The sequence below is a fragment of the Cardiocondyla obscurior genome, linkage group LG22 (assembly GCF_019399895.1).
Source record: "Cardiocondyla obscurior isolate alpha-2009 linkage group LG22, Cobs3.1, whole genome shotgun sequence".
NCBI lineage: Eukaryota > Metazoa > Arthropoda > Insecta > Hymenoptera > Formicidae > Cardiocondyla > Cardiocondyla obscurior.
Window position 1 is genome coordinate 4209520 of NC_091885.1, and position 27677 is coordinate 4237196.

At 38.1% G+C, this 27677-nt stretch overlaps 2 protein-coding genes and 1 long non-coding RNA gene across 13 annotated transcripts; 1 reads left to right on the plus strand and 2 right to left on the minus strand.

The window, feature by feature from the left end:
* The first annotated feature begins 51 nt into the window (after positions 1 to 51).
* Positions 52 to 12909, plus strand: Orct (Organic cation transporter). Of its 8 annotated transcripts, XM_070671173.1 has the most exons (13): positions 52 to 3249; positions 3419 to 3500; positions 4226 to 4369; positions 4975 to 5154; positions 9376 to 9820; positions 9897 to 10146; positions 10318 to 10576; positions 10686 to 10854; positions 10934 to 11167; positions 11253 to 11467; positions 11700 to 11881; positions 12032 to 12168; positions 12258 to 12909. In XM_070671173.1, the coding sequence occupies exons 5-13, from the start codon at positions 9678 to 9680 to the stop codon at positions 12376 to 12378; spliced, it is 1710 nt and encodes a 569-aa protein (XP_070527274.1). In that variant the 5' UTR covers positions 52 to 3249; positions 3419 to 3500; positions 4226 to 4369; positions 4975 to 5154; positions 9376 to 9677; the 3' UTR covers positions 12379 to 12909. The 8 variants fall into 8 exon arrangements, with proteins under 8 accessions (XP_070527274.1, XP_070527275.1, XP_070527277.1 ...); XM_070671174.1 differs by lacking the exons at positions 3419 to 3500; positions 4226 to 4369; positions 4975 to 5154; XM_070671176.1 differs by lacking the exons at positions 3419 to 3500; positions 4226 to 4369; positions 4975 to 5154 and having other exon boundaries at positions 52 to 1405.
* A 973-nt stretch (positions 12910 to 13882) lies between these two features.
* On the minus strand, positions 13883 to 16229 carry LOC139110945 (uncharacterized). Of its 3 annotated transcripts, none has more exons than XR_011547123.1 (6): positions 15977 to 16229; positions 15279 to 15445; positions 14940 to 15096; positions 14628 to 14823; positions 14274 to 14470; positions 13883 to 14119 (listed from the first exon to the last, which is right to left on the minus strand). It is a non-coding gene; the product is annotated as an uncharacterized lncRNA (long non-coding RNA). The 3 variants fall into 3 exon arrangements; XR_011547122.1 differs by lacking the exon at positions 15977 to 16229 and adding an exon at positions 15628 to 15896; XR_011547124.1 differs by lacking the exon at positions 15279 to 15445 and having other exon boundaries at positions 13884 to 14119.
* Positions 16230 to 21313: 5084 nt separating this feature from the next.
* LOC139110943 (uncharacterized) lies at positions 21314 to 22780 on the minus strand. 2 transcript variants are annotated; one of them, XM_070670925.1, is made up of 3 exons: positions 22095 to 22659; positions 21871 to 22018; positions 21314 to 21688 (listed from the first exon to the last, which is right to left on the minus strand). In XM_070670925.1, the coding sequence occupies exons 1-3, from the start codon at positions 22303 to 22305 to the stop codon at positions 21499 to 21501; spliced, it is 549 nt and encodes a 182-aa protein (XP_070527026.1). In that variant the 5' UTR covers positions 22306 to 22659; the 3' UTR covers positions 21314 to 21498. The 2 variants fall into 2 exon arrangements, 1 of the variants encoding a protein (XP_070527026.1); XR_011547120.1 differs by lacking the exon at positions 21314 to 21688 and having other exon boundaries at positions 21699 to 22034; positions 22095 to 22780.
* Positions 22781 to 27677: the final 4897 nt, after the last annotated feature.

Here is a 27677-nt window from a genome sequence, read left to right on the forward strand (position 1 = left end):
GATCGTTTAGTTGCCCGCATGAGAGAGAGAGGGAGGATGGGAGGGAAGGAGGGAGGGAGAGAGAGAGAGAGAGAGAAAGGAAGAGAGGAAGCGAGAGATTCGGGTGGCGCGATACTCCCTCAAACAATGCAAGTACGTATGTATGTACACCGAAAGGCAGATAAGGCGTTTGCTGCGGAGACGGCAACTAGCCCTTAGTGTATACGTGACTCTTTCCCTCTCGCCGCCGAGAACGACCGGCGCTCCGCGGCATATTAACGATATTTACGCGCGTACTTTGCGTGAGACTTGACTCGCACCCCACGCGCTAACCGTCGTCGCCGCAGCAAACGTCATATTTGCCTTTCAATGTGTAGTACATGCTGCCGGAAGTGCGGTTTTTCCATTAAATTGCGAGATTGTCGCAAGCGAGTCTCGTAAACCGCAGCGATCGAGCGGTCAGGAGCGCACTTGAGGCTGCAAAAAGTGCATGGGGATTCGATCGCGAGCGAAATGGGCGGTATATCAACGATATACCGAGATGTACCGAGGTGCCTCTCGCGAAGAAGTGACTATCACCACCGCTTGCTCGCAGCAAGCCGATATCCCGTTGTACGCGCGGCTAGCGCGTACAGCGATCGCACCGAATTATCCGATGTATCCGTCCGCGGCCTTGGCGGTAATAGATATCTCTTCTTCCACGCGTGCACCCGCGTACGTGGCATGTACGTGGTATGTACATACACGTAGCTAGAAATTACCGGAGCGGGCGGATCGACAGTCAAGCCGGAAGCATTGAGCGTTCGCGAATCGGGCTGATCTGCTTTTCGACGCGTTGCGCGTGTCTTCGCGATTTTTGCCGAACCACGAGATGATTATTTTCTCAAATAATAACCGTCTCTCTTTCTTGTGTGCCGTGAAAAAGGCACACGAGTCTCGAAGGAATACCTCGTTCCACTTCTCTTTACCGTTTCTTGCATGCTGATGACACACAGATAGCCCTTGTTATCGCGGGTGTCCGTTTTTATCGTTTTCCTAACGAAAAGTGCCAGTCGAGTCGATAAGTGCGCGCGGTTTATTGTATCGAAATTCTCTCGTCTTACCGATAAACTTGCCGACCCGAAAGGTTGCAGTTGATAAATGCATTCTAATAGCCATTAGAAACGTTTATTGGAAGCGTTTCGCAATTGAGTGGCGGCCACTTCCATAATCTTTCTCGGCGACAGTGGACGACGCGTCTTCGTTTTCAGAGATTGCATGAGCTCATCGTCTGGAGCTTCAAAGGCCCGAGAAAACCACAAGTATCGCTGATTGCGGTGAGATATCAATCGGTCGAGATGATCGTGCCCTTTTACCGCTTCTCGCACGTGGGTTTATTTAGCGCCGGACAGACGTAAAGTTGCGCGCGTATCAGGGCATTTTTGAGGTACGTTATTTCGTGTTTATTTAAATATTCGTGCGTCGTAACTAAAAGTTAAAAATTTAATGATATAATAAAATTATTATTAAAAACTAATTAATAATTAAATCATTATATAATCTATGTGTATTATTTTATATTAATGTAGCTATACTGTTTTTCTAAATTAAAATTTTTATTATAAAAATTGGCAGAACGTGCAACTATTTAGATTATTTAAGATGCAAACCCACGCTCTGCTTCGTTGATATTTTTTTTTTTCGCGCCGAAGAAGTGGTACTCTGTTTCAGCATCCCGGTCTCTGAATTGACCTAACCTCTTAGATCAATTGTAATGTTTAGTCGGAGCACTCGGAGCCTTTTATTAGTATTATTCCATTTCATTTTGCGCACAGTCTTCTTGATCTGCCGAAACAGAGATTGTCTTTTATTTCTTGTTTTTTGATAAATTTATACCATCCCCACGGCATGCGAGATGAAATAACGCTCTGTGTTTGAATGAGATCGAGTAAGAAGCATGCAAAGAAAATATTTAGAGTTGCGTGAATTTTATTGCACCGCGTAACGCGCCTGTATGTACATAGTATTATAATTAAGTGAGTTGAAACGGAACTGCTTAATGAACGAGCGATAACGAACAAATTACTGTAATATCTATAGATATGTGTAAGCGCGTACACAACAAACCAATTATAGCGGCAAACGATAAAAACATTTAGTTTTTTACAAGACTAAGCGGGAACATGGTTGCACTTTTTCACGATCTCTTGTCGATTTAATTAGAGCACGTCGAATAGACGCGTAATCACGCAGCGTAAAAATAATGCAATTTCGTTGATTACAGCGCTAAAAAACTTGACGATTCTAGACGGAATAAAGTCAATACAGTCATCTTTTTTTCAATTAATTGAAAGTTAATTGTCGATTGAGATTAATTATGGTTAAAATTACCTTAAGAATTTGTTGCGACGTAACAATTTGAGCGATCCGTGTTGTGACAGAAAGTAATCCTTACATAGTTAGTTACATAGTTAATTAAACAACTGTAAATAGAATTGATGTTATTCGTTGTCGACGTCTTCTCGACGTCTCAGATGTTGAATGACTTTTGAATTTCGTAGGAAGACAGCGATCTTTCTCCAAGAAAGTTTATATATATATATATATATATATATATATTTATTTATATATATTTATATATTTAGTGAGTTTAGCGGTGAAGGCGCAGGCGAAATGCCGCCGTCACGTCACGGTTTCCGGCGCCGGCGTCAAGTGCCTTCTTCACCTCCCCGTCGGGATATCGATAGTTGATGAGTGTCGCGTGCTCACCCTGAGTCGCGCTAAACTGGCCAACTTCGCGGTGTCGCCTCATTGGCATTGGTTGTGTGCGTACGCTCGCGTCAGTCCGTAGTACGTATCTATGTATGTATGTATGTATGTACATGCGTGCATGTACGCGTCGGTTCAACGAGTATCGAGCAGAGTATCCCGCGCGTCTCTTTCTACTCCCCAAAGAAATTCAGAATTTAATGGCAGAAGAAGGTGGACGAGTGAAACGATCAAAGTGCGTACGGATGCGCTAGGTGTGTGTGTGTGTGTGTGTGTGTGTGTGTGTGTGCTCGTTATCCTGCGGCAGCTGCTTCCCTTCAACGGCTATCGATCGGCAAAAGAGACCGTCGACCGACCACCGGGCAGCGTTAGCACGACGCGCGGTATTCTACCGGCTTGCCGGAACGAGCTAGAGGCTTCGTTCGTTCAGTCCCGCCGGGAAGGATTACGTCGTTTATGGCGCGATCTCGACGTCGCGAGGTCGGCCGTGGAAACCCCGTAGCACGTTCACTGGAGGAAACGGTAATTACATCAGCATCATTTTTCTGAATGGGAAATCAACGTGAGCGAGTCATCGGCAAGTGGCGCCGACGCCGCTCGCGGCCTCGCGCATCACGCGGCCGTCAAACAATCCCACCTCCCCCTCGTCCCTTACCGAGCCTCTTTGTACAGTCTAACACTTTTCTTTTAGCACAAGAACGTGAAAATCATTTCCCGTGGATTTTTAGATTCGATGCTCAACCGCTTTGTCACAGAAATTTAGGCAAATTGAGGTAAAAAAAAAAATAAGAGTTAATATTTCAATATTTACTCTTTCTAATTTTTAAAGAATTTATTGATTAATTATTTAGTTTGAAAGATATTGATGATTAATCAAAATTACGATTTATGTACATGTACTATGAAAGGTGTATAAAATGTTATTTTTATTCGTTGCATCATTAAAATTTCAAGATTTTTTGGGTTAGGCTAAACCCTACCTAATGTTGTAATGTGAATTTAAATTGAAGGAACCAAATAGTTGAAGACGGACAAACTTTTCTTTTTATTGTGTAAAATTGAGCGATTACAAAAAAAAAAAAAAAAAAAAAAATTAATGACTGGTGGAATGTCAGGTAATCGTTCCAGAATGAGAAAATGCATGCGACATACTTGTATCGCATATCACTTATCTATTTGTTTCGACGGAAGTCACTCTATTGTGCACACAATAATGCATATATTCACCAGAATAATTTGATTTCAAGGATTCTTATTATAAAGAAAAAATACGGAAACTTGCGAGTAATTGGATGTAACTCCGATGTTCGCGAATATGTATCAGCCATACGTTGCATATATCCGTTTGCACCCCACGTTTACCGAGGTATTCTCTGCCCACGTTACCACGTGATCTTTATAGAATATTTATTTTCCATAGTATCGCTTCATGCCTAAGAATTAGGCGTCGGAATAAGGTCTCTTTGATTGTTAATTTTAAACTTTGTATCTTTGTTAGGTTCTCAAGAACAGAAGCTTACTTTTTCAAAGCTGGCTAAAGCGCCTTGTTGGACCGAGGATGGCAATTAGTCGATCAAAAATTATTTTCAAGAAAAAAAAAGACTTGGAAAAGATGTTAATCCTCGCCTAAGAAAATTTCCTGGTATATGATGATGATATTGAACGATATTTTATGAGATGGAAAAAGACATGTGTTTACCATGCGGAGCAAATAATTAAGTGTTTAAATTCTCACGCTTGAAACTTTTAAAATGCGAAACATAAATCGCTGTAACATAGCGGAATGTGCCATTTATTTGTTTGCAAATTAGTGATATCTTTGCAGTAACTTTATACTGGAAGACTAGTTTGTAATACGCGTGCAAAACCTTGTCTAAGAATAGTCATTAACGTGAGAATTTTATATAAATTGATAGAAAAAAAATGTCCAATGAAGTTAACGCCCAAGATGGTATAGTGTTTTAAACTCCTTTCTCCTCAGCAAATTTCTTGCATTCTTAGAATATTCTTGTATGTATCTCAAGATCTTGATAAAACTTGAGAATATGCAAATATTGAAAATTTCTCATATATTCTCATGGACACACATATATACTTTTTCTCTTCAACTGTTTTCCTTTTTTTTTTTTTTCATTTTTTGCATCTTTCAAAATCATCTGTCTCTTATTATTTTTTTTACGTGTGATATAATAGAATAAATAAGAGACAATAAAGAAATATGTCATTTTCTCTTTCGTTGGTCCACAGGTTCTAAAAATGACATACCCAATAGCGTTCAATTTGAATGAAAAACAGAAACAAGTTGGACAGGGGCAAATACCTTTCCCGTCTTTGAGACTACGAGGGAACTGAGGGAACGAGGCGAGGTGTGTAACGCGGCACAGCCTGGCGCCCTTGCAAGGACAGCAACCTTTTCAATGTATTCCAGTTCGTAATTTTCTCTCATTCCTATGTTACGCGTTTCACCAAGTCAGATACGGTTACTTGGACGCTTTAAATATCGCCTGTGTAACGAATTCGTCTTTACGACTGCTAAAACGCTTCAGGCAGAATCTGATCGAGTCTTCAAATGCTGGCAAATGTCAGAGTAACATCTATTTCTCTTGAGAATGAATTTTTCGCCCATCTCGGAGATATAGAAATGCCTTGTGATTTTAAATATGCAATTAATGAACATTTAATGAAATAAATAAGAGGGCACACGACATCTTTTTTTAGAAGAATGCCAGAAAAACCTCAAAGTCTGATTCTTCTTCGTCACTTTTCTTTTTGGAACGCGGTTTTCTTCATCAATAGCGTTCAGCAGAAAAGGCAATCGTTAAGATTTGTTCGGATGGATTTGCATAAAGCGTAGGCACGCAGAAGGAGAAAGGAGCAGTACGTGCGTGAACGCAACTGGCATCCTTTGCGTTAAGCAAAACTCGACCTAGATCGGTCGATTCTTTTTTTTTTTATTTCTTCACGAGAATGCGTGTTACGCTGTTGTGCAAATCTACTTGTAGGCAGGCAAACCTTTGGGCGATTTTTGCGTGAAACGAGACGCGTTACGCATTTATCAAGCGCATATCTATAATTGGTTGATAAAAGAAAAGAAAAATACTGGCAAGCACGCTAAAAGTTGGCGAGCTGCTGAGACAGGCGTTTTTTCATGCAATCATTGCGTTACAGCTTATATGCTCTTTTCTGGCGAACGTAAATATCGAGCAATGTACATTTGTAACTTCTTCATTGCCACGTTCTTTGTCAAAAAGTGGAAATAATTGATGCGATAATTAATCAGGATAGTATACATTTTTTTATGTTTACAATAGGCTTCTTGACTTATTTGTCTGTAAATTATTTCTTATTTTATAACTTGTATTTTTTTTTTTTTATCATCAGGTGTGCTTTCCCGAGAATTTTCGACAGGGAATCATCAGACTGTTTGCTCATTAGCGGAGCGTCTAATGCAAAGCGACAACTAAAACCGCGACAACCAAAGCCATTCTTCTCTCTTTCTCTTCTCATTCCATTCGCACTCACGTGAAACCAGTTGCGATTTTTCACGCGATGGGAACTAGAAGCTGTTCCCTACTATAAATAGCCTTCGTCTTTTGCACCGGGACCGCCGATGTCGATGTCGGCCTCAGGCACCGCGACAACGGCGGTGACAAAGATGATGATGATGATGATGATGATGATGATGATGATAGCGGTGGCAATGTACGTCTGAGCTGATATCGCTAACATATGCCTAATAAGCATCTCTGTCGCGTGCGAATATAAATCGGCCACCTATCTTACAGTTAAAGCCTCAGTCCTTCTTATACGGCATATTAATGCTTACAGAAATAGAGGGTGAGTCGAGAGGGATCGTAGGATATTAATGTGTGCGTACACACACACACACACACAAACACACACACAGACAGAGGTATACGCTTAAAATAGGAGTGCAATGGAGGAAGCGAACAAAATAAGAGGCCTGTGCCGCGACCTGCATTGGAATTTTTATGAGACGAAAAGAGAGGGAGAATTCTGGCGGCCGATTGTTTCTGATTAAAATGAAAGTATGAGGTAATGGCCAAATTTAGAGGGTACACATTAATAAACGGTCAATTATCGAAACAATATTTTGCATATAATCTATTTTTTGCGAGAAAAGATATAGGGTACGTCTCCTCGAACGCTCTCGTAGTGGAACTGCATGCAGTTCTCAAGTGTTTCACTTTCTTTGCAAGAAAATTCACGCTTGTTGAAAAATATTTCAATGGATTCGTTGGTGGATATATACATACATACATACATACATACATACATACATACATGTATTTATAAAGATTGCTCAAGTTGTACTTATTTGATTGAATTCTCAAGATGACGTGATTTTATCGGAGTAAGTACTTCTGTTATACTTAAACAAGTTTCCGTTTTTTATTTTATCTATGCTTACGATATATTATTCAATCGTATTTTATTTACGTGATTTATATGTTATCTGTTAGATTATCACAGACAATTATATGAAAAAATATTACAGAAAGCTGTGATAACATCACAAGGGAGAGTGACTCGAGGAAAGGGCGACGTGTTGGAAAAACCGTGTAAAATTGAGTATTTTTCCATCAGTTTCCTTGCACCATTGTTTTTATAAATTATGACGTGTCTTATTTCTTGCATCGTCCAAAATAAACACGTTCCACTGCAGGTTGGATAAGGCGTCGCTGCGCACGTGGCGTGAATGATTTAGGATCATCTTTGTAAAGGATAAAGCCGAAAAAATAAGCAGACCAACTACAAATAGTGCTAATTTTAGTGAATTGGCTCACGTTCATTAACCGCATACAGCAAAAACGCAGACGGACAAATACAGGCTTATAAGGATACGCCGTAACGAGCGTTACGAGACGGCGGCACGCGTGACGGACCGATCAGTCCGCGCGTCTCCTGATTCTCAAGAGGGGATACGAATTCAAGTGTGATTGACCTGAAAGAGAGAGAGAAAGAACCGCGCGCCCGGTCGGTCTTATTTTTTATTTTACATCCATTTTCGCCTTGGTTAAGACTCCTCGCCGTCCGCCGCAACAAAGGGGAGAGCGTGCCGCTTCACGGTCTGATTCTGATTTTGACAAATCAAGACCCCCGTCTCCATTGAAAGAAGAACGGAAAGACTAAAAGGGAAAAAAAAAAAAAAACATTGGTTTGAACTATTCAAGGCATTAATTGTAAGCCGAATCTAATCGTCGTCGCATTGAAACGCAAACTGTGGTCTCTTGGGGAGCCGAGTCGAGTCGCGTCGCGTCGCGTCGAGTCGAGTCGAGTCAAGGCGAGTTCAGCCGAGTTGCGCTGAATCGCGTCTTGTTGCGACAAGCCACGCCGCCGGAGTACCGAGTAGGCGAGTACCGGACCACGCTGCGGCCTGCCTGCGCCGGCTGCCGCTGAAGCATGTGGTCAGTTTCCGTCCGTCCTTGATACGTGCAGGGTTGTGCTCCATTGACAAGTGCATTTATCGCGTGCGCCGTACGATAACGTCCTCGTTTTGCATTTTCGGAAAGTCTGCTCAGTCGGAAGCTCAACTGTTGGTTGTCTGGGTGCGATCGGTGCGGTATCCTCGTATGCAAACACGTAAAACTAAATGTGTAAATAATATAAACGATGTATTTCGTACACTCGTATCTTGTGCCATATCGCGAATTTAGATCAACACGGATAGACTGAAAATATACTTTTATCGATACATCAAAGTGCAGTTGATGAAAAGTTTTACTTAATAATCTCAAAGCTATTGCAGTCGGCATACTTATTAATCTAACGATTCATTCATGTTTTAGAGGAAATCTAACCCTGACGTAAAAATTATTAAAAAAATGTTTACTTATTACACGTATATGTTACTTGTGTTAAGATTATAGCCAATTGTAATATTTAATTTTGACTTGTGTCACTAAATCAAAGAATTTGCACGAATAACTTAACAAAATAAATAAAAAAAAAAAGAAATGGGGAGTATATAGTAATAAAATTATTAGTTGATCAATAATTGACTAATATTATCAATTTAATGCCTTTTTTTCGAGTTCTAATCCAAAGACAATTGTATCAATTGCATCAATGATGATCTGTGCGGATCGTCAGTTCGCGAGTCTAATTAGTCTGAACGGGTCCCGAGCATTAAAGTGCTACGCACCACAGGCATACATAATGTTCGGTTGGGTTTGGTATTAAACCTTGCGACTTGTCAAACCTCTCCCTTTCTCTCTCTTTTGCATATCATTGTTACGCAATACGTACGTAATACGTGAACAATGTTATAAACATCATTACCATGTGTGCTCGCAAGACTGCTTTTGTAGATATAAACAGCAAATTATCAGCCTTCAATGACGAACTTATCGATAAAAAATTATTAGTTAAAAAAAATTGTGGGAGGCGGTTAAAAGCGCGCTGGTCTTAGATAATTGTATATAGAAAGTTATGTATGTACATACATAATTAGTCTATTGCATCTTTAATTGGCGCGCTATCTTAAAAAAAGAAAAGAAGAAGAAAAAAAAAGAAAAAAAAATATATACATATATATATATATATATATATATATATATATATATATATATATATATATACGTGTGTGTAATTTAAAAGTAATGTAATTTATTATTTTTTTTTAAGGTGCTACAGTTTTATCCGGAACGCAACTTAAAGGAACGCCTGATGTGTTCGAAAATCGAATAAACGGTTTTGATCATCTCTATTCCATTCCTGGAACAACGAAAATAATTCTGGTAGTACGAGATAACGACGTTAGAATCGTAATTAAAGTGTCATTACAACAATTTGTTGAAAGCCAAGCCGTTAATCGTGTGTAATGATTAAAATCCAGTAGACGGCGGATATCTTTTTACAAGGATTTTCTCTGGTATACATTGAAAAGTATTGTGAATACATAAATATAGAATAAATATTGAGAAAAAATGGCATACGACGACGTTATCCTTCGTATGGGCGAGTTTGGCCGCTACCAACGCAGAGTCTATCTTCTACTCTGTCTTCCAGCAATATCGTGCGCTTTTCATAAACTAGCCGGGGTATTTCTCGGAGCTAAAATGAACTCGAGGTACAATTCGAATAAACGAAACGAAACGATGATTACAAAGTAAATTACGAAAAATAAAAAATTCTTTTGCCCTTAGGTGTTTACTTCCACATGAACGTGCAGAGAACGCCACGTTTTATTTGCCTCAGGATGTATTGAACGCGAGTTATCCGTGGGATTATGAACTCCAAGGGTGGTCTCAATGCATGAGCCGTGACAATATCGGCCTTGCAAATGGCACGATCATTGAAAAAGCAATTGGTAACGGCACCGAAGGGGGAGGCATCGGTAGTTGTCAGCAGTATGTGTATGACAGAAGCGTGTACAAAAGTACAACCACTTCCGAGGTAAAGAACAACATTTATTTAGTCATATTAATTTTGCAAACTAAAGTTTTCTTATCAAATTTTTTGTTAATTTTTATATAAATAGGAAATAAGATATTGAGACGAATAAAAATTTAATCTAATAAATGCATATATGATAACAAATTTTTTTTTTTTTTTTTTTTTTTGCAGTGGGACTTGGTCTGCGACAAGGCATGGCTGAGAGCAACAGGGGACTCGTTGTTCATGGTAGGAGTCATGCTTGGCTCAATGTTATTTGGCGGTTTGTCCGATAGATATGGTCGTAGACCAATTTTCTTCCTGTCTTTAGTCATACAGTTGATTGGCGGTATACTGGTCGCTGTCGCGCCTGAATTTATTTCCTACGTAATCTTCAGACTAATTGTTGGATCAACCACCAGTGGAGTGTTCTTAGTAGCTTACGTCATAGGTATTTAAATTTGATTATCAATTTATTTATAATATTTCATTGTGTCAAATGAAAACTTGTGTACTATAATATCAAGCAGTATATATATGTAGGCATTTATCTTTTTTAGCTTTGGAGATGGTCGGCCCGAAAAAGCGATTAATAGCCGGTGTCGGTTGCCAATTATTTTTTACAACTGGATACATTCTCACCGCCGGTTTCGCATATTTTATTACTGATTGGAGAATGTTACAAGTAGCCATCACGGTGCCGAGCATAGCATTTCTACTTTACTGGTGGTACGACGTGTAATAGATATATTCCAAGTAACGGGTTCAATTTTGGAATTGCAATTTACAAGATTCCTATTTCTGGCAGGTTTATTCCTGAGTCAGCGCGATGGCTTTTAACGAAAGGTCGCAATCAAGAAGCGAAAGATTTGTTGCAACGTGCTTCTCTAGAAAATGGCGTAGAGATGCCGAGTGAAGTTCTAGACACGCTTCTTAATAATAACAGTGAAGATAGTACACCTGACACGAGAAAGCCTTCACTCTTTGACTTATTCCGTTATCCGAACTTGAGACGGAAAAGCATCGTTTTGTTTTTTAACTGGTACGATAATAATTTTAATTATTTTGTACAATTTTTTTTGTTGCTTGATATTGCTATACTAATTTTGATTTTCTTGTTTATATAGGCTCGTTAATAGTGGCACATACTACGGACTGTCTTGGCACGCGTCCAATCTTGGCGGTAACGATTACGTTAATTTTGTAATATCTGGAGTGGTAGAAGTACCGGCGTATACATTCTTAATTTTCACCCTAAATCGATGGGGTAGAAAGATTATTCTTTGTAGTTGTATGATGTTATCCGGATTAGCATTACTTGCCACATTATTTGTACCTGCCAGTAAGTATGAATAATTGTTAATAATTTCATTATCAATTAATTATCTGTCGTATCGTAGTATTTTATCTTTTTAATCATATAGTTAAGTAAAACGTCTTTGCACGTACACTGAAAGCTTCTGCCTTCCAGGGTGCAAAAGAATATTTAAAATAGATTTAATGTTTATATTTGACTAGACTTTAAAAGTAATATATCCTGTTAATAATGTATAAACGGTTTTATTTGTTTTTAGATATGCCGTGGTTAATCGTTTGTTTAGCAATGATAGGAAAACTTGCTATTACTTCTTCCTACGGTGCAATTTATGTGTTTACTGCCGAACAGTTTCCTACCGTTATTCGAAACGTCGGCTTAGGTGCAAGTTCCACTTTCGCGCGAATTGGCGGAGTTATCGCGCCATATGTTAATCACTTGGTATGTAATATTTAATGCTTTTAATTATCATGCTTTTTTTTATATCTTCAGGTTTAGTAATACTCGAAGCAAAAATTTTGAGATCCTATTACTTATTATAGATCAAGTAAAATTATTTAACTCATCACTTTATCTATCTAACCATTTCAGTCGGAAATATGGATGCCATTACCACTTGTTATATTCGGTTCTTGCGCTTTATTTGGAGGTCTAATGTCTCTTCTTTTGCCAGAGACATTGAATAAAAAACTTCCTGAATCGATTCAAGACGGAGAGCTCTTTGGAAAGTAAGTCTTTGTTTTAACTTTATTATTTTATGTAACTTATTATTATCGCAGATACAACATAGATAACACATTCTTGAATACATTTTTAGAAAAACGAAAAAAAAGAAGAAGCAACAGTTGGTACTCGAGCAATTGAACGATGTAGAAATAATAAAACCGTTAAAAACGCAAGAAAAACAGAATGGGGTACATGAAAAACAAAACGGATGACATTAATTTACAAAAGTTAATGTCGGTATTAAAAAAATACGTACTCAATTTCCGTCTGACCGTACTTTAGATATCTGCTATGTGCAGTGCCTACGAAGAACTTGGCGTAACGCAATGTTTTCGGTCTGAACTTCTATATCTACGATTAATTAACATCTATTTGTCAAGCTGCCGTGTCTCAATTGAGTTGTGTCGTTGAATGTAAATTAATTATTTACACAAAAATAAGTTATTAACTGTCACAAAAAACGTTTGTATATTTTACGTTTTAATATTCTGAAAGTATGTGGTGATTATGTTAATTCAAGTATCATGTGTTGCAATAGTCCATAGATTAAGAATTCTGCCGATAAACATATTACTACTCAAACATCTAATTGTCTTTTTTTTTTATTTTTTTTTTTTAAACAAAATATGTATTAAAAAGACATTGCAACTTATTAATATAAAAACTTTTGCTTAAACCATCTGTTCTCTCTGCTAATCTCTTTTGATCCAGTTTAATAATAATAAAAACGTTTTTTTATATCACATGCTTTTATATCTCTTTTATTATATCGCCACGTTTATTATCAATATATATATATATATAATATATATATATATATATATATATATATATAAAAGCCGGGGTGCCCTGCAACTTAAAATTTTGATAATGAATTTCATAACAATAAAAATAGAAAATAATTACAGCCATACAATGAATAACCAATACAACAATAATTAAAAATTTTGCAGTAAAGTAATACCAGAATATTTCAAATTGAAATACTAATCGAATATCGAAATAATTATAGTCCAAGTCTATTAAAGACATTCTAACTACGTAAAAATTGTTATTCTTTACAATCATAATTTATATCTTGCAATTCAATCTAAATCAATGTGCTTAAATCGATTAATGATAATAGTTCAAATTGGTAAAAAGAAAATTAAATAAATGTTAATGAAATAATATATCAGCATCGATTTTGGTAGTTCCAAAATTCTCCGTCTACCAAATGCTCCCGGCGCTAACATCGCCGCAAATACATCGAAAAAGGTTAGAAAGATCGATGTATTCGCGACGGTAGCGCCGGGAGCGTTTGGTAAGCGGAATTTTTCAAAACTACCAAAATCGATGGTGACATATATATATCAATATCGATTTTGGTAGTTCCAAAATTATCCGTCTACCAAATGCTCCCGGCGCTAACGTCGCCGCAAATACATCGAAAAAGGTTAGAAAGATCGATGTATTCGCGACGGTAGCGCCGGGAGCGTAGGCTAAAACTACCAAAATCGATGGTGACATATATATATCAATATCGATTTTGGTAGTTCCAAAATTATCCGTCTACCAAACGCTCCCGGCGCTACCGTCGCCAAAATACATCGATCTTTCTAACCTGTATCGATGTATTTCAAAATTAAAATAATTATTTAAATAAAACGTGGGCACTCTACTAGCTTTAATAAAATCGAATTAGAATAAAAAATTTAACTTAGAACATTCAGAATCATAAACTTTATTAGATTTTTATTTTAATTTATAAAACATACATGTCACTTTTTATAAGTAAATTATTAATATTTTCCGTAGACTTACAAGCTTAAAACTTTGTGGAACGAAAATAGAATGAAGAAACTGTAATGGAATGCCAACAAGACTCTTGAAAAAGCAGCAGAAATTCCCCTCACCAAGTACAGATCACAGTAAAAATTCTGCGGCCTTCCAGATACTCCAATCACAAGATAACTGAAATATATATTTTAGAGTTAAAAAAATTATTGAAATGTAATGTGAGCACTCTACTACACATAAATAAACCAAATTTAAATCAAAAATTTATCATAAAAACCTGAAAATAATTCATTTAACAATATTTGAATTTTTAACCTACAACACATACCTGTCACTTTTTATAAGTTTTATAACAAATAAATCCCGACGATGTACAGGCTTGGTACTGTTTGTAAAGCAAGAAAGAGTTTCAAATTATATAAAAAATCCAACAGGATGGCCGAGGAAGCAGCAGAACTTTCTTGACAATGTGTAGAAGCACAGGAAAATTTTTCTGACCCACGCAACTCTCCAGTCACCAGCAAACTAAAATATAAATTCATTCACAGTTAAAACACATATCAAATTGTAATTAAAACATTCTAATACACTTAAATAAACCGAATTTTAGTCTGAAATTTAACTCAGAAGCCTGAAAAAAATTTATTTAGATGTAACTTTACTATTAACCTAAAACACATACCTGTCACTTTTCAAACACTTAAAAAAAATAGTTCCCGTCGATGTAGAGCCTTGGAACTTTTTGGGCAGCAACAGGGAGGTTTAAATTTAATGAAAAATCCAACCAAACACTCGAGGAAAACGCAGAACTATTTTCACAACTTGTTCAAGTGCAGTGAAACTTCTGTGACCCTCGCAGAACACCAATCACCAAGAATCTGAAATAAATAATTATTTACAGTTAACAGAATAATTCAATTGTATTTAAAACACTCTACAACACTTAAATAAACCAAATTTTAGTCTGAAATTTAACTTAGAAGCCTGAACTCACTCTGCAATGTGTTAGTGCTATCTGAAGTACTGGGTAAGTCGAGGATTTTTCTCTTGCACCAAAAATGGTCAGAGGGACTTCTGCAGCTTTCCCAGATCTCCGGACGGTTTTCTTGGTTAGTTTGCGTCGCGAACCTTTCGTCCCCAAAGCGCCAAACCTGTAAATAAAGCAGAAGTATTTTTAAATTAAAACTAAAAATCTCATAAGTGACACATTGAGGTTAAAGTTATATTTTGACAATTTTCTCACTTTTTAATTAACTGAAACTTTCGAGCAATCTAAAATCGGTCCCTCACGATAGATGAGGGTGCTCTAATTAAATTCTAACGCATGACATACCTGAATTCACTCTGCAAAGTGTTAGTGCTATCTGGAGTACTGGGTAAGTCGAGGAATTTTCTCTTGTACCAGGAATGGTCAGAGGGACTTCTGCGGCTTATACGAGTCTCCGGACGGTTTCTTTGGTTAGTTTTCGTCGCGAACCTTTCGTCCCCAAAGCGCCAAACCTGTAAATAAAGCACAAGTATTTTTAAATTAAAACTAAATATCTCATAAGTGACACATTGAATTTAAAGTTATATTTTGACTATTTTCTCACTTTTTTATTAAGTGAGGCTCTCGAACAATCTAAAATCGGTCCCTCACGATAGAGGAAAGTACTTTAATTAAATTCTAACGCATGACATACCTGAATTCACTCTGCAAAGTGTTAGTGCTATCTGGAGTACTGGGTAAGTCGAGGAATTTTCTCTTGCACCAGGAATGGTCAGAGAGACTTTTGCGACTTCCCCGGGTCTCCGGACGATTTCCTTGGTTAGTTTCCGTCGCGAACCTTTCGTCCCCAAAGCGCCAAACCTGTAAATAAAGCAGAAGTATTTTTAAATTAAAACTAAAAATCTCATAAGTGACACATTGAGGTTAAAGTTATATTTTGACAATTTTCTCACTTTTTAATTAACTGAGGCTCTCGAGCAATCTAAAATCAGTCCCTCACGATAGAGGAGGGTACTCTAATTAAATTCTAACGCATGACACACCTGAATTAACTCTGCAAAGTGTTAGTGCTATCTGGAGTACTGAGTAAGTCGAGGAATTTTCTCTTGTACCAGAAATAGTCAGAGGGACTTCTGCAGCTTCCCCGGGTCTCCGGACGGTTTCCTTGGTTAGTTTTCGTCGCGAACCTTTCGTCCCCAAAGCGCCAAACCTGTAAATAAAGCAGAAGTATTTTTAAATTAAAACTAAAAATCTCATAAGTGACACATTGAGGTTAAAGTTATATTTTGACAATTTTCTCACTTTTTAATTAACTGAGGCTCTCGAGCAATCTAAAATCGGTCCCTCACGATAGAAAAGGGTACTCTAATTAAATTCTAACGCATGACATACCTGAATTATCTCTGCAAAGTGTTAGTGCTATCTGGAGTACTGGGTAAGTCGAGGAATTTTCTCTTGTACCAGGAATGGTCAGAGGGACTTCTGCAGCTTCCCCGGGTCTCCGGACGGTTTCCTTGGTTAGTTTTCGTCGCGAACCTTTCGTCCCCAAAGCGCCAAACCTGTAAATAAAGCAGAAGTATTTTTAAATTAAAACTAAAAATCTCATAAGTGACACATTGAGGTTAAAGTTATATTTTGACAATTTTCTCACTTTTTAATTAACTGAGGCTCTCGGGCAATCTAAAATCGGTCCCTCACAATGAAGGAGAGTATTTTAATTAAATTCTAATGCATGACATACCTGAATTCACTCTGCAAAGTGTCAGTGCTATCTGGAGTACTGGGTACGAGGATTTTTCTCTTGCACCAGGAATGGTCAGAGAGACTTCTGCGGCTTCCCCGGAACTCCGGATGGTCTCGTTGGTTAGCTGCCGTCACGTATCTTTTGCCCATAAAGTTTAAAGCCTGTAAAACAAATAGAAATATTTGTTTTTCTGACTTTAAACTTTAATCAATAACACATACCTGTCACTTTTAAAACTTTTATAAAAATTAGTTTCCGTTGATGCACAGTCTTGGCACTTTGTGGGAATAAAAAAGACGGTTTAAATTTGTTAAAAAATCCAACCGGACACTCGAGGAAACAGTTGATCTTCCACAAACGAATAAAATAAGCATAAAATATTTTGCGTAAAATATTCACCAATGGAGACACAGCATTAATACTGGCATTCATGAAACAACTCGATTAATAAAATAATGTAAAAATACTTAATAAATAGCATTAAATTGTTGAAAATTAACGAGCAAAATACGATTAAGTTTAAAAACTTATAAATAACGCAAAAAACAAACGTAAAATGTCAATCGATTAATTTCAACCAATAGGAACACAGCATTAATACTGACATTCATGAATCGATTCAAACAATAAACTATTGTAAAATTACTTAATAAATATCATTAAAGTGTTGTAAATTAACGTGCAAAATACGATTCAGTTTAGAAACTTATAAATAACGCAAAAAAGAAGTGTAAAATGTTATTCGATTAATTTGAACCAATAGGAACACAGTATTAGTACTGACATTCATGAAACGACTCGATTAATAAAATATGGTAAAAATAATTAATAAATAGCATTAAATTGTTGTAAACTAACTTGCAAAATACGATTTAGTATAAAAACTTATAAATAACGCCAAAAACACGTGCAAAATGTCACTCGATTATTTTCAACCAATAGGAACACAGCATTAGTACTGACATTCATGAATCGATTCAAATAATAAACTATTGTAAAATTACTTAATAAATATCATTAAATTGTTGTAAATTAACGTGCAAAATACGATTCAGTTTAGAAACTTATAAATAACGCAAAAAAAAAGTGTAAAATGTCATTCGATTAATTTCAACCAATAGGAACACAGCATAGTACTGACATTCATGAAACGACTCGATTAATAAAATATGGTAAAAATAATTAATAAATAGCATTAAATTGTTGTAAACTAACTTGCAAAATACGATTTAGTATAAAAACTTATAAATAACGCCAAAAACACGTGCAAAATGTCACTCGATAAATTTCAACCAATAGAAACACAGCATTAGTACTGACATTCATGAAACGATTCAATTAATAAAATATTGTAAAAATAATTAATAAATAGCATTAAATTGTTGTAAACTAACTTGCATAATACGATTTAGTATAAAAACTTATAAATAACGCCAAAAACACGTGCAAAATGTCACTCGATTATTTTCAACCAATAGGAACACAGCATTAGTACTGACATTCATGAAACGATTCGATTAATAAAATATTGTAAAAATAATGAATAAATATCATTAAATTGTTGTAAATTGACGTGAAAAATATAATTTAATACAAAAATTTATAAATAACGCAAGAAAAAAGTGTAAAATGTCATTCGATCAATTTCAACCAATAGGAACACAGCATCAGTACTGACATTCATGAAACGATTCGATTAATAAAATATTGTAAAAATAATTAATAAATAGCATTAATTGTTGTAAACTAAGTTGCAAATGGAATTTTCTCTTGCACCAGAAATGGTCACAAAGACTTTTGCGGCTTCCCCGGGTCTCCGGACGGTTTCCTTGGTTAGTTTCCGTCGCGAACCTTTCGTCCCCAAAGCGCCAAACCTGTAAATAAAGCAGAAGTATTTTTAAATTAAAACTAAAAATCTCATAAGTGACACATTGAGGTTAAAGTTATATTTTGACAATTTTCTCACTTTTTAATTAACTGAGGCTCTCGAGCAATCTAAAATCGGTCCCTCACGATAGAGGAGGGTACTCTAATTAAATTCTAACGCATGACATACCTGAATTATCTCTGCAAAGTGTTAGTGCTATCTGGAGTACTGGGTAAGTCGAGGAATTTTTTCTTGTACCAGGAATGGTCAGAGGGACTTCTGCAGCTTCCCCGGGTCTCCGGACGGTTTCCTTGGTTAGTTTCCGTCGCGAACCTTTCGTCCCCAAAGCGCCAAACCTGTAAATAAAGCAGAAGTATTTTTAAATTAAAACTAAAAATCTCATAAGTGACACATTGAGGTTAAAGTTATATTTTGACAATTTTCTCACTTTTTAATTAACTGAGGCTCTCGAGCAATCTAAAATCGGTCCCTCACGATAGAGGAGGGTACTCTAATTAAATTCTAACGCATGACATACCTGAATTCACTCTGCAAAGTGTTAGTGCTATCTGGAGTACTGGGTAAGTCGAGGAATTTTCTCTTGTACCAGGAATGGTCAGAGGGACTTCTGCAGCTTCCCCGGGTCTCCGGACGGTTTCCTTGGTTAGTTTTCGTCGCGAACCTTTCGTCCCCAAAGCGCCAAACCTGTAAATAAAGCAGAAGTATTTTTAAATTAAAACTAAAAATCTCATAAGTGACACATTGAGGTTAAAGTTATATTTTGACAATTTTCTCACTTTTTAATTAACTGAGGCTCTCGAGCAATCTAAAATCGGTCCCTCACGATAGAGGAGGGTACTCTAATTAAATTCTAACGCATGACATACCTGAATTCACTCTGCAAAGTGTTAGTGCTATCTGGAGTACTGGGTAAGTCGAGGAATTTTCTCTTGTACCAGGAATGGTCAGAGGGACTTCTGCAGCTTCCCCGGGTCTCCGGACGGTTTCCTTGGTTAGTTTTCGTCGCGAACCTTTCGTCCCCAAAGCGCCAAACCTGTAAATAAAGCAGAAGTATTTTTAAATTAAAACTAAAAATCTCATAAGTGACACATTGAGGTTAAAGTTATATTTTGACAATTTTCTCACTTTTTAATTAACTGAGGCTCTCGAGCAATCTAAAATCGGTCCCTCACGATAGAGGAGGGTACTCTAATTAAATTCTAACGCATGACATACCTGAATTCACTCTGCAAAGTGTTAGTGCTATCTGGAGTACTGGGTAAGTCGAGGAATTTTCTCTTGTACCAGGAATGGTCAGAGGGACTTCTGCAGCTTCCCCGGGTCTCCGGACGGTTTCCTTGGTTAGTTTTCGTCGCGAACCTTTCGTCCCCAAAGCGCCAAACCTGTAAATAAAGCAGAAGTATTTTTAAATTAAAACTAAAAATCTCATAAGTGACACATTGAGGTTAAAGTTATATTTTGACAATTTTCTCACTTTTTAATTAACTGAGGCTCTCGAGCAATCTAAAATCGGTCCCTCACGATAGAGGAGGGTACTCTAATTAAATTCTAACGCATGACATACCTGAATTCACTCTGCAAAGTGTTAGTGCTATCTGGAGTACTGGGTAAGTCGAGGAATTTTCTCTTGTACCAGGAATGGTCAGAGGGACTTCTGCAGCTTCCCCGGGTCTCCGGACGGTTTCCTTGGTTAGTTTTCGTCGCGAACCTTTCGTCCCCAAAGCGCCAAACCTGTAAATAAAGCAGAAGTATTTTTAAATTAAAACTAAAAATCTCATAAGTGACACATTGAGGTTAAAGTTATATTTTGACAATTTTCTCACTTTTTAATTAACTGAGGCTCTCGAGCAATCTAAAATCGGTCCCTCACGATAGAGGAGGGTACTCTAATTAAATTCTAACGCATGACATACCTGAATTCACTCTGCAAAGTGTTAGTGCTATCTGGAGTACTGGGTAAGTCGAGGAATTTTCTCTTGTACCAGGAATGGTCAGAGGACTTCTGCAGCTTCCCGGGTCTCCGGACGGTTTCCTTGGTTAGTTTCCGTCGCGAACCTTTCGTCCCCAAAGCGCCAAACCTGTAAATAAAGCAGAAGTATTTTTAAATTAAAACTAAAAATCTCATAAGTGACACATTGAGGTTAAAGTTATATTTTGACAATTTTCTCACTTTTTAATTAACTGAGGCTCTCGAGCAATCTAAAATCGGTCCCTCACGATAGAGGAGGGTGCTCTAATTAAATTCTAACGCATGACATACCTGAATTCACTCTGCAAAGTGTTAGTGCTATCTGGAGTACTGGGTAAGTCGAGGAATTTTCTCTTGCACCAGGAATGGTCAGAGAGACTTCTGCAGCTTCCCCGGGTCTCCGGACGGTTTCCTTGGTTAGTTTTCGTCGCGAACCTTTCGTCCCCAAAGCGCCAAACCTGTAAATAAAGCAGAAGTATTTTTAAATTAAAACTAAAAATCTCATAAGTGACACATTGAGGTTAAAGTTATATTTTGACAATTTTCTCACTTTTTAATTAACTGAGGCTCTCGAGCAATCTAAAATCGGTCCCTCACGATAGAGGAGGGTACTCTAATTAAATTCTAACGCATGACATACCTGAATTCACTCTGCAAAGTGTTAGTGCTATCTGGAGTACTGGGTAAGTCGAGGAATTTTCTCTTGTACCAGGAATGGTCAGAGGACTTCTGCAGCTTCCCGGGTCTCCGGACGGTTTCCTTGGTTAGTTTTCGTCGCGAACCTTTCGTCCCCAAAGCGCCAAACCTGTAAATAAAGCAGAAGTATTTTTAAATTAAAACTAAAAATCTCATAAGTGACACATTGAGGTTAAAGTTATATTTTGACAATTTTCTCACTTTTTAATTAACTGAGGCTCTCGAGCAATCTAAAATCGGTCCCTCACGATAGAGGAGGGTACTCTAATTAAATTCTAACGCATGACATACCTGAATTCACTCTGCAAAGTGTTAGTGCTATCTGGAGTACTGGGTAAGTCGAGGAATTTTCTCTTGTACCAGGAATGGTCAGAGGGACTTCTGCAGCTTCCCCGGATCTCCGGACGGTTTCCTTGGTTAGTTTTCGTCGCGAACCTTTCGTCCCCAAAGCGCCAAACCTGTAAATAAAGCAGAAGTATTTTTAAATTAAAACTAAAAATCTCATAAGTGACACATTGAGGTTAAAGTTATATTTTGACAATTTTCTCACTTTTTAATTAACTGAGGCTCTCGGGCAATCTAAAATCGGTCCCTCACAATGAAGGAGAGTATTTTAATTAAATTCTAATGCATGACATACCTGAATTCACTCTGCAAAGTGTCAGTGCTATCTGGAGTACTGGGTACGAGGATTTTTCTCTTGCACCAGGAATGGTCAGAGAGACTTCTGCGGCTTCCCCGGAACTCCGGATGGTCTCGTTGGTTAGCTGCCGTCACGTATCTTTTGCCTATAAAGTTTAAAGCCTGTAAAACAAATAGAAATATTTGTTTTTCTGACTTTAAACTTTAATCAATAACACATACCTGTCACTTTTAAAACTTTTATAAAAATTAGTTTCCGTTGATGCACAGTCTTGGCACTTTGTGGGAATAAAAAAGACGGTTTAAATTTGTTAAAAAATCCAACCGGACACTCGAGGAAACAGTTGATCTTCCACAAACGAATAAAATAAGCATAAAATATTTTGCGTAAAATATTCACCAATGGAGACACAGCATTAATACTGGCATTCATGAAACGACTCGATTAATAAAATAATGTAAAAATACTTAATAAATAGTATTAAATTGTTGTAAATTAACGAGCAAAATACGATTAAGTATAAAAACTTATAAATAACGCAAAAAACAAACGTAAAATGTCAATCGATTAATTTCAACCAATAGGAACACAGCATTAATACTGACATTCATGAATCGATTCAAACAATAAACTATTGTAAAATTACTTAATAAATATCATTAAATTGTTGTAAATTAACGTGCAAAATACGATTCAGTTTAGAAACTTATAAATAACGCAAAAAAGAAGTGTAAAATGTCATTCGATTAATTTGAACCAATAGGAACACAGCATTAGTACTGACATTCATGAAACGATTCGATTAATAAAATATTGTAAAAATAATTAATAAATAGCATTAAATTGTTGTAAACTAACTTGCAAAATACGATTTAGTATAAAAACTTATAAATAACGCCAAAAACACGTGCAAAATGTCACTCAATTATTTTCAACCAATAGGAACACAGCATTAGTACTGACATTCATAAAACGATTCGATTAATAAAATATTGTAAAAATAATAAATAAATAGCATTAAATTGTTGTAAACTAACTTGCAAAATACGATTTAGTAAAAAAACTTATAAATAACGCCAAAAACACGTGCAAAATGTCACTCAATAAATTTCAACCAATAGGAACACAGCATTAGTACTGACATTCATGAAACGACTTGATTAATAAAATATTGTAAGAATAATTAATAAATAGCATTAAATTGTTGTAAACTAACTTGTAAAATACAATTTAATATAAAAATTTATAGATAACGCAAAAAACAAGTTTAAAATGTCATTCGTTTAATTTGAACCAATAGGAACACAGCATTAATACTGACATTCATGAAACGACTCAATTAATAAAATATTGTAAATATACTTAATAAATAGCATTAAATTGTTGAAAATTGACGTGCAAAATAGCTTAGCTCTTCTGGGTCGCGAGATATTTCAAATTTTCTAAAAAAAGGTGGCACGAACTGACCGTGCCACCTCCTTTTAGAAAATTTGAAATATCTTGTGACTCAGAAAAGCTAAGCTATTGCGCTTTTTTTTTGTTCGATGCGGGCTTTCAAGCCCTTCAAAACGAGCTTTCGATCAGACCCCTACGACGCCTGTGGACCGAGATATTAACGATCAAAGTTTTTCGGTAAATGTGAAATATCTCGCGAACCAGAAGGGCTAGGCTATTGCGCTTTTCTTTGTTCGACGCGGGCTTTCAAGCCCTTCAAAACGAGCTTTCGATCAGACCCCTACGACGCCTGTGGACCGAGATATTAACGATCAAAGTTTTTCGGAAAATGTGAAATATCTCGCGAATCAGAAGGGCTAGGCTATTGCGCTTTTTTGTGTTCGACGCGGGCTTTCAAGCCCTTCAAAACGAGCTTTCGATCAGACCCCTACGACGCCTGTGGACCGAGATATTAACGATCAAAGTTTTTCGGAAAATGTGAAATATCTCGCGAACCAGAAGGGCTAGGCTATTGCGCTTTTTTTTTCGACGCGGGCTTTCAAGCCCTTCAAAACGAGCTTTCGATCAGACCCCTACGACGCCTGTGGACCGAGATATTAACGATCAAAGTTTTTCGGAAAATGTGAAATATCTCGCGAACCAGAAGAGCTAGGCTATTGCGCTTTTTTTGTTCGACGCGGGCTTTCAAGCCCTTCAAAACGAGCTTTCGATCAGACCCCTACGACGCCTGTGGACCGAGATATTAACGATCAAAGTTTTTCGGAAAATGTGAAATATCTCGCGAACCAGAAGGGCTAGGCTATTGCGCTTTTTTTTTCGACGCGGGCTTTCAAGCCCTTCAAAACGAGCTTTCGATCAGACCCCTACGACGCCTGTGGACCGAGATATTAACGATCAAAGTTTTTCGGAAAATGTGAAATATCTCGCGAACCAGAAGGGCTAGGCTATTGCGCTTTTTTTTTCGACGCGGGCTTTCAAGCCCTTCAAAACGAGCTTTCGATCAGACCCCTACGACGCCTGTGGACCGAGATATTAACGATCAAAGTTTTTCGGAAAATGTGAAATATCTCGCGAACCAGAAGAGCTAGGCTATTGCGCTTTTTTTGTTCGACGCGGGCTTTCAAGCCCTTCAAAACGAGCTTTCGATCAGACCCCTACGACGCCTGTGGACCGAGATATTAACGATCAAAGTTTTTCGGAAAATGTGAAATATCTCGCGAACCAGAAGAGCTAGGCTATTGCGCTTTTTTTGTTCGACGCGGGCTTTCAAGCCCTTCAAAACGAGCTTTCGATCAGACCCCTACGACGCCTGTGGACCGAGATATTAACGATCAAAGTTTTTCGGAAAATGTGAAATATCTCGCGAACCAGAAGAGCTAGGCTATTGCGCTTTTTTTGTTCGACGCGGGCTTTCAAGCCCTTCAAAACGAGCTTTCGATCAGACCCCTACGACGCCTGTGGACCGAGATATTAACGATCAAAGTTTTTCGGAAAATGTGAAATATCTCGCGAACCAGAAGAGCTAGGCTATTGCGCTTTTTTTGTTCGACGCGGGCTTTCAAGCCCTTCAAAACGAGCTTTCGATCAGACCCCTACGACGCCTGTGGACCGAGATATTAACGATCAAAGTTTTTCGGAAAATGTGAAATATCTCGCGAACCAGAAAAGCTAGGCTATTGCGCTTTTTTTGTTCGACGCGGGCTTTCAAGCCCTTCAAAACGAGCTTTCGATCAGACCCCTACGACGCCTGTGGACCGAGATATTAACGATCAAAGTTTTTCGGAAAATGTGAAATATCTCGCGAACCAGAAGAGCTAGGCTATTGCGCTTTTTTTGTTCGACGCGGGCTTTCAAGCCCTTCAAAACGAGCTTTCGATCAGACCCCTACGACGCCTGTGGACCGAGATATTAACGATCAAAGTTTTTCAAAAAATGTGAAATATCTCGCGAACCAGAAGAGCTAGGCTATTGCGCTTTTTTTTGTTCGACGCGGGCTTTCAAGCCCTTCAAAACGAGCTTTCGATCAGACCCCTACGACGCCTGTGGACCGAGATATTAACGATCAAAGTTTTTCGGAAAATGTGAAATATCTCGCGAACCAGAAGAGCTAGGCTATTGCGCTTTTTTTGTTCGACGCGGGCTTTCAAGCCCTTCAAAACGAGCTTTCGATCAGACCCCTACGACGCCTGTGGACCGAGATATTAACGATCAAAGTTTTTCGGAAAATGTGAAATATCTCGCGAACCAGAAAAGCTAGGCTATTGCGCTTTTTTTGTTCGACGCGGGCTTTCAAGCCCTTCAAAACGAGCTTTCGATCAGACCCCTACGACGCCTGTGGACCGAGATATTAACGATCAAAGTTTTTCGGAAAATGTGAAATATCTCGCGAACCAGAAGAGCTAGGCTATTGCGCTTTTTTTGTTCGACGCGGGCTTTCAAGCCCTTCAAAACGAGCTTTCGATCAGACCCCTACGACGCCTGTGGACCGAGATATTAACGATCAAAGTTTTTCGGAAAATGTGAAATATCTCGCGAACCAGAAGAGCTAGGCTATTGCGCTTTTTTTGTTCGACGCGGGCTTTCAAGCCCTTCAAAACGAGCTTTCGATCAGACCCCTACGACGCCTGTGGACCGAGATATTAACGATCAAAGTTTTTCGGAAAATGTGAAATATCTCGCGAACCAGAAGAGCTAGGCTATTGCGCTTTTTTTGTTCGACGCGGGCTTTCAAGCCCTTCAAAACGAGCTTTCGATCAGACCCCTACGACGCCTGTGGACCGAGATATTAACGATCAAAGTTTTTCGGAAAATGTGAAATATCTCGCGAACCAGAAAAGCTAGGCTATTGCGCTTTTTTTGTTCGACGCGGGCTTTCAAGCCCTTCAAAACGAGCTTTCGATCAGACCCCTACGACGCCTGTGGACCGAGATATTAACGATCAAAGTTTTTCGGAAAATGTGAAATATCTCGCGAACCAGAAGAGCTAGGCTATTGCGCTTTTTTTGTTCGACGCGGGCTTTCAAGCCCTTCAAAACGAGCTTTCGATCAGACCCCTACGACGCCTGTGGACCGAGATATTAACGATCAAAGTTTTTCGGAAAATGTGAAATATCTCGCGAACCAGAAGAGCTAGGCTATTGCGCTTTTTTTGTTCGACGCGGGCTTTCAAGCCCTTCAAAACGAGCTTTCGATCAGACCCCTACGACGCCTGTGGACCGAGATATTAACGATCAAAGTTTTTCGGAAAATGTGAAATATCTCGCGAACCAGAAGAGCTAGGCTATTGCGCTTTTTTTGTTCGACGCGGGCTTTCAAGCCCTTCAAAACGAGCTTTCGATCAGACCCCTACGACGCCTGTGGACCGAGATATTAACGATCAAAGTTTTTCGGAAAATGTGAAATATCTCGCGAACCAGAAAAGCTAGGCTATTGCGCTTTTTTTGTTCGACGCGGGCTTTCAAGCCCTTCAAAACGAGCTTTCGATCAGACCCCTACGACGCCTGTGGACCGAGATATTAACGATCAAAGTTTTTCGGAAAATGTGAAATATCTCGCGAACCAGAAGAGCTAGGCTATTGCGCTTTTTTTGTTCGACGCGGGCTTTCAAGCCCTTCAAAACGAGCTTTCGATCAGACCCCTACGACGCCTGTGGACCGAGATATTAACGATCAAAGTTTTTCGGAAAATGTGAAATATCTCGCGAACCAGAAGAGCTAGGCTATTGCGCTTTTTTTGTTCGACGCGGGCTTTCAAGCCCTTCAAAACGAGCTTTCGATCAGACCCCTACGACGCCTGTGGACCGAGATATTAACGATCAAAGTTTTTCGGAAAATGTGAAATATCTCGCGATCCAGAAGAGCTAGGCTATTGCGCTTTTTTTTGTTCGACGCGGGCTTTCAAGCCCTTCAAAACGAGCTTTCGATCAGACCCTTACGACGCCTGTGGACTGAGATATTAACGATCAAAGTTTTTCGGAAAATGTGAAATATCTCGCGAACCAGAAGAGCTAGGCTATTGCGCTTTTTTTTGTTCGACGCGGGCTTTTCAAGCCCTTTTTTGGTTTTTGCCCTCGTGCGCGCAGGGGGGGAGAGATAGAACAAAATTTTATTAACAAAAAATGTTTCTACTGATTCCCCCCACCTTTCTACCTGCGCAGAATTTTTTTTTTTTTTTTTGCTTTCGTGCGCGCAGGGGAGAGATAGAACAAAATTTTATTAACAAAAAATGTTTCTACTGATTCCCCCATCTTTCTACCTGCGCAGATTTTTTTTTTTTTTTTTGGTTTTTGCCCTCGTGCGCGCAGGGGGGGAAAGATAGAACAAAATTTTATTAACAAAAAATGTTTCTAC

What these genes read in the sequence shown, in the direction of transcription:
- Orct (XM_070671173.1), top strand. Translation starts at nt 9,678, where the DNA reads ATGGCATACGACGACGTTATCCTTCGTATGGGCGAGTTTGGCCGCTAC. An exon ending in CTTAGTAGCTTACGTCATAG is followed by an intron (nt 10,577 to 10,685) that starts GTATTTAAATTT and finishes TATCTTTTTTAG; the next exon opens with CTTTGGAGATGGTCGGCCCG. An exon ending in ATCGTTTTGTTTTTTAACTG is followed by an intron (nt 11,168 to 11,252) that starts GTACGATAATAA and finishes TTGTTTATATAG; the next exon opens with GCTCGTTAATAGTGGCACAT.
- LOC139110943 (XM_070670925.1), bottom strand. Translation starts at nt 22,305, where the DNA reads ATGAATGCCAGTATTAATGCTGTGTCTCCATTGGTGAATATTTTACGC. An exon ending in AAAAGTTTTAAAAGTGACAG is followed by an intron (nt 22,019 to 22,094) that starts GTATGTGTTATT and finishes TAAACTTTATAG; the next exon opens with GCAAAAGATACGTGACGGCA. An exon ending in ACTTTGCAGAGTGAATTCAG is followed by an intron (nt 21,689 to 21,870) that starts GTATGTCATGCA and finishes CTTTATTTACAG; the next exon opens with GTTTGGCGCTTTGGGGACGA.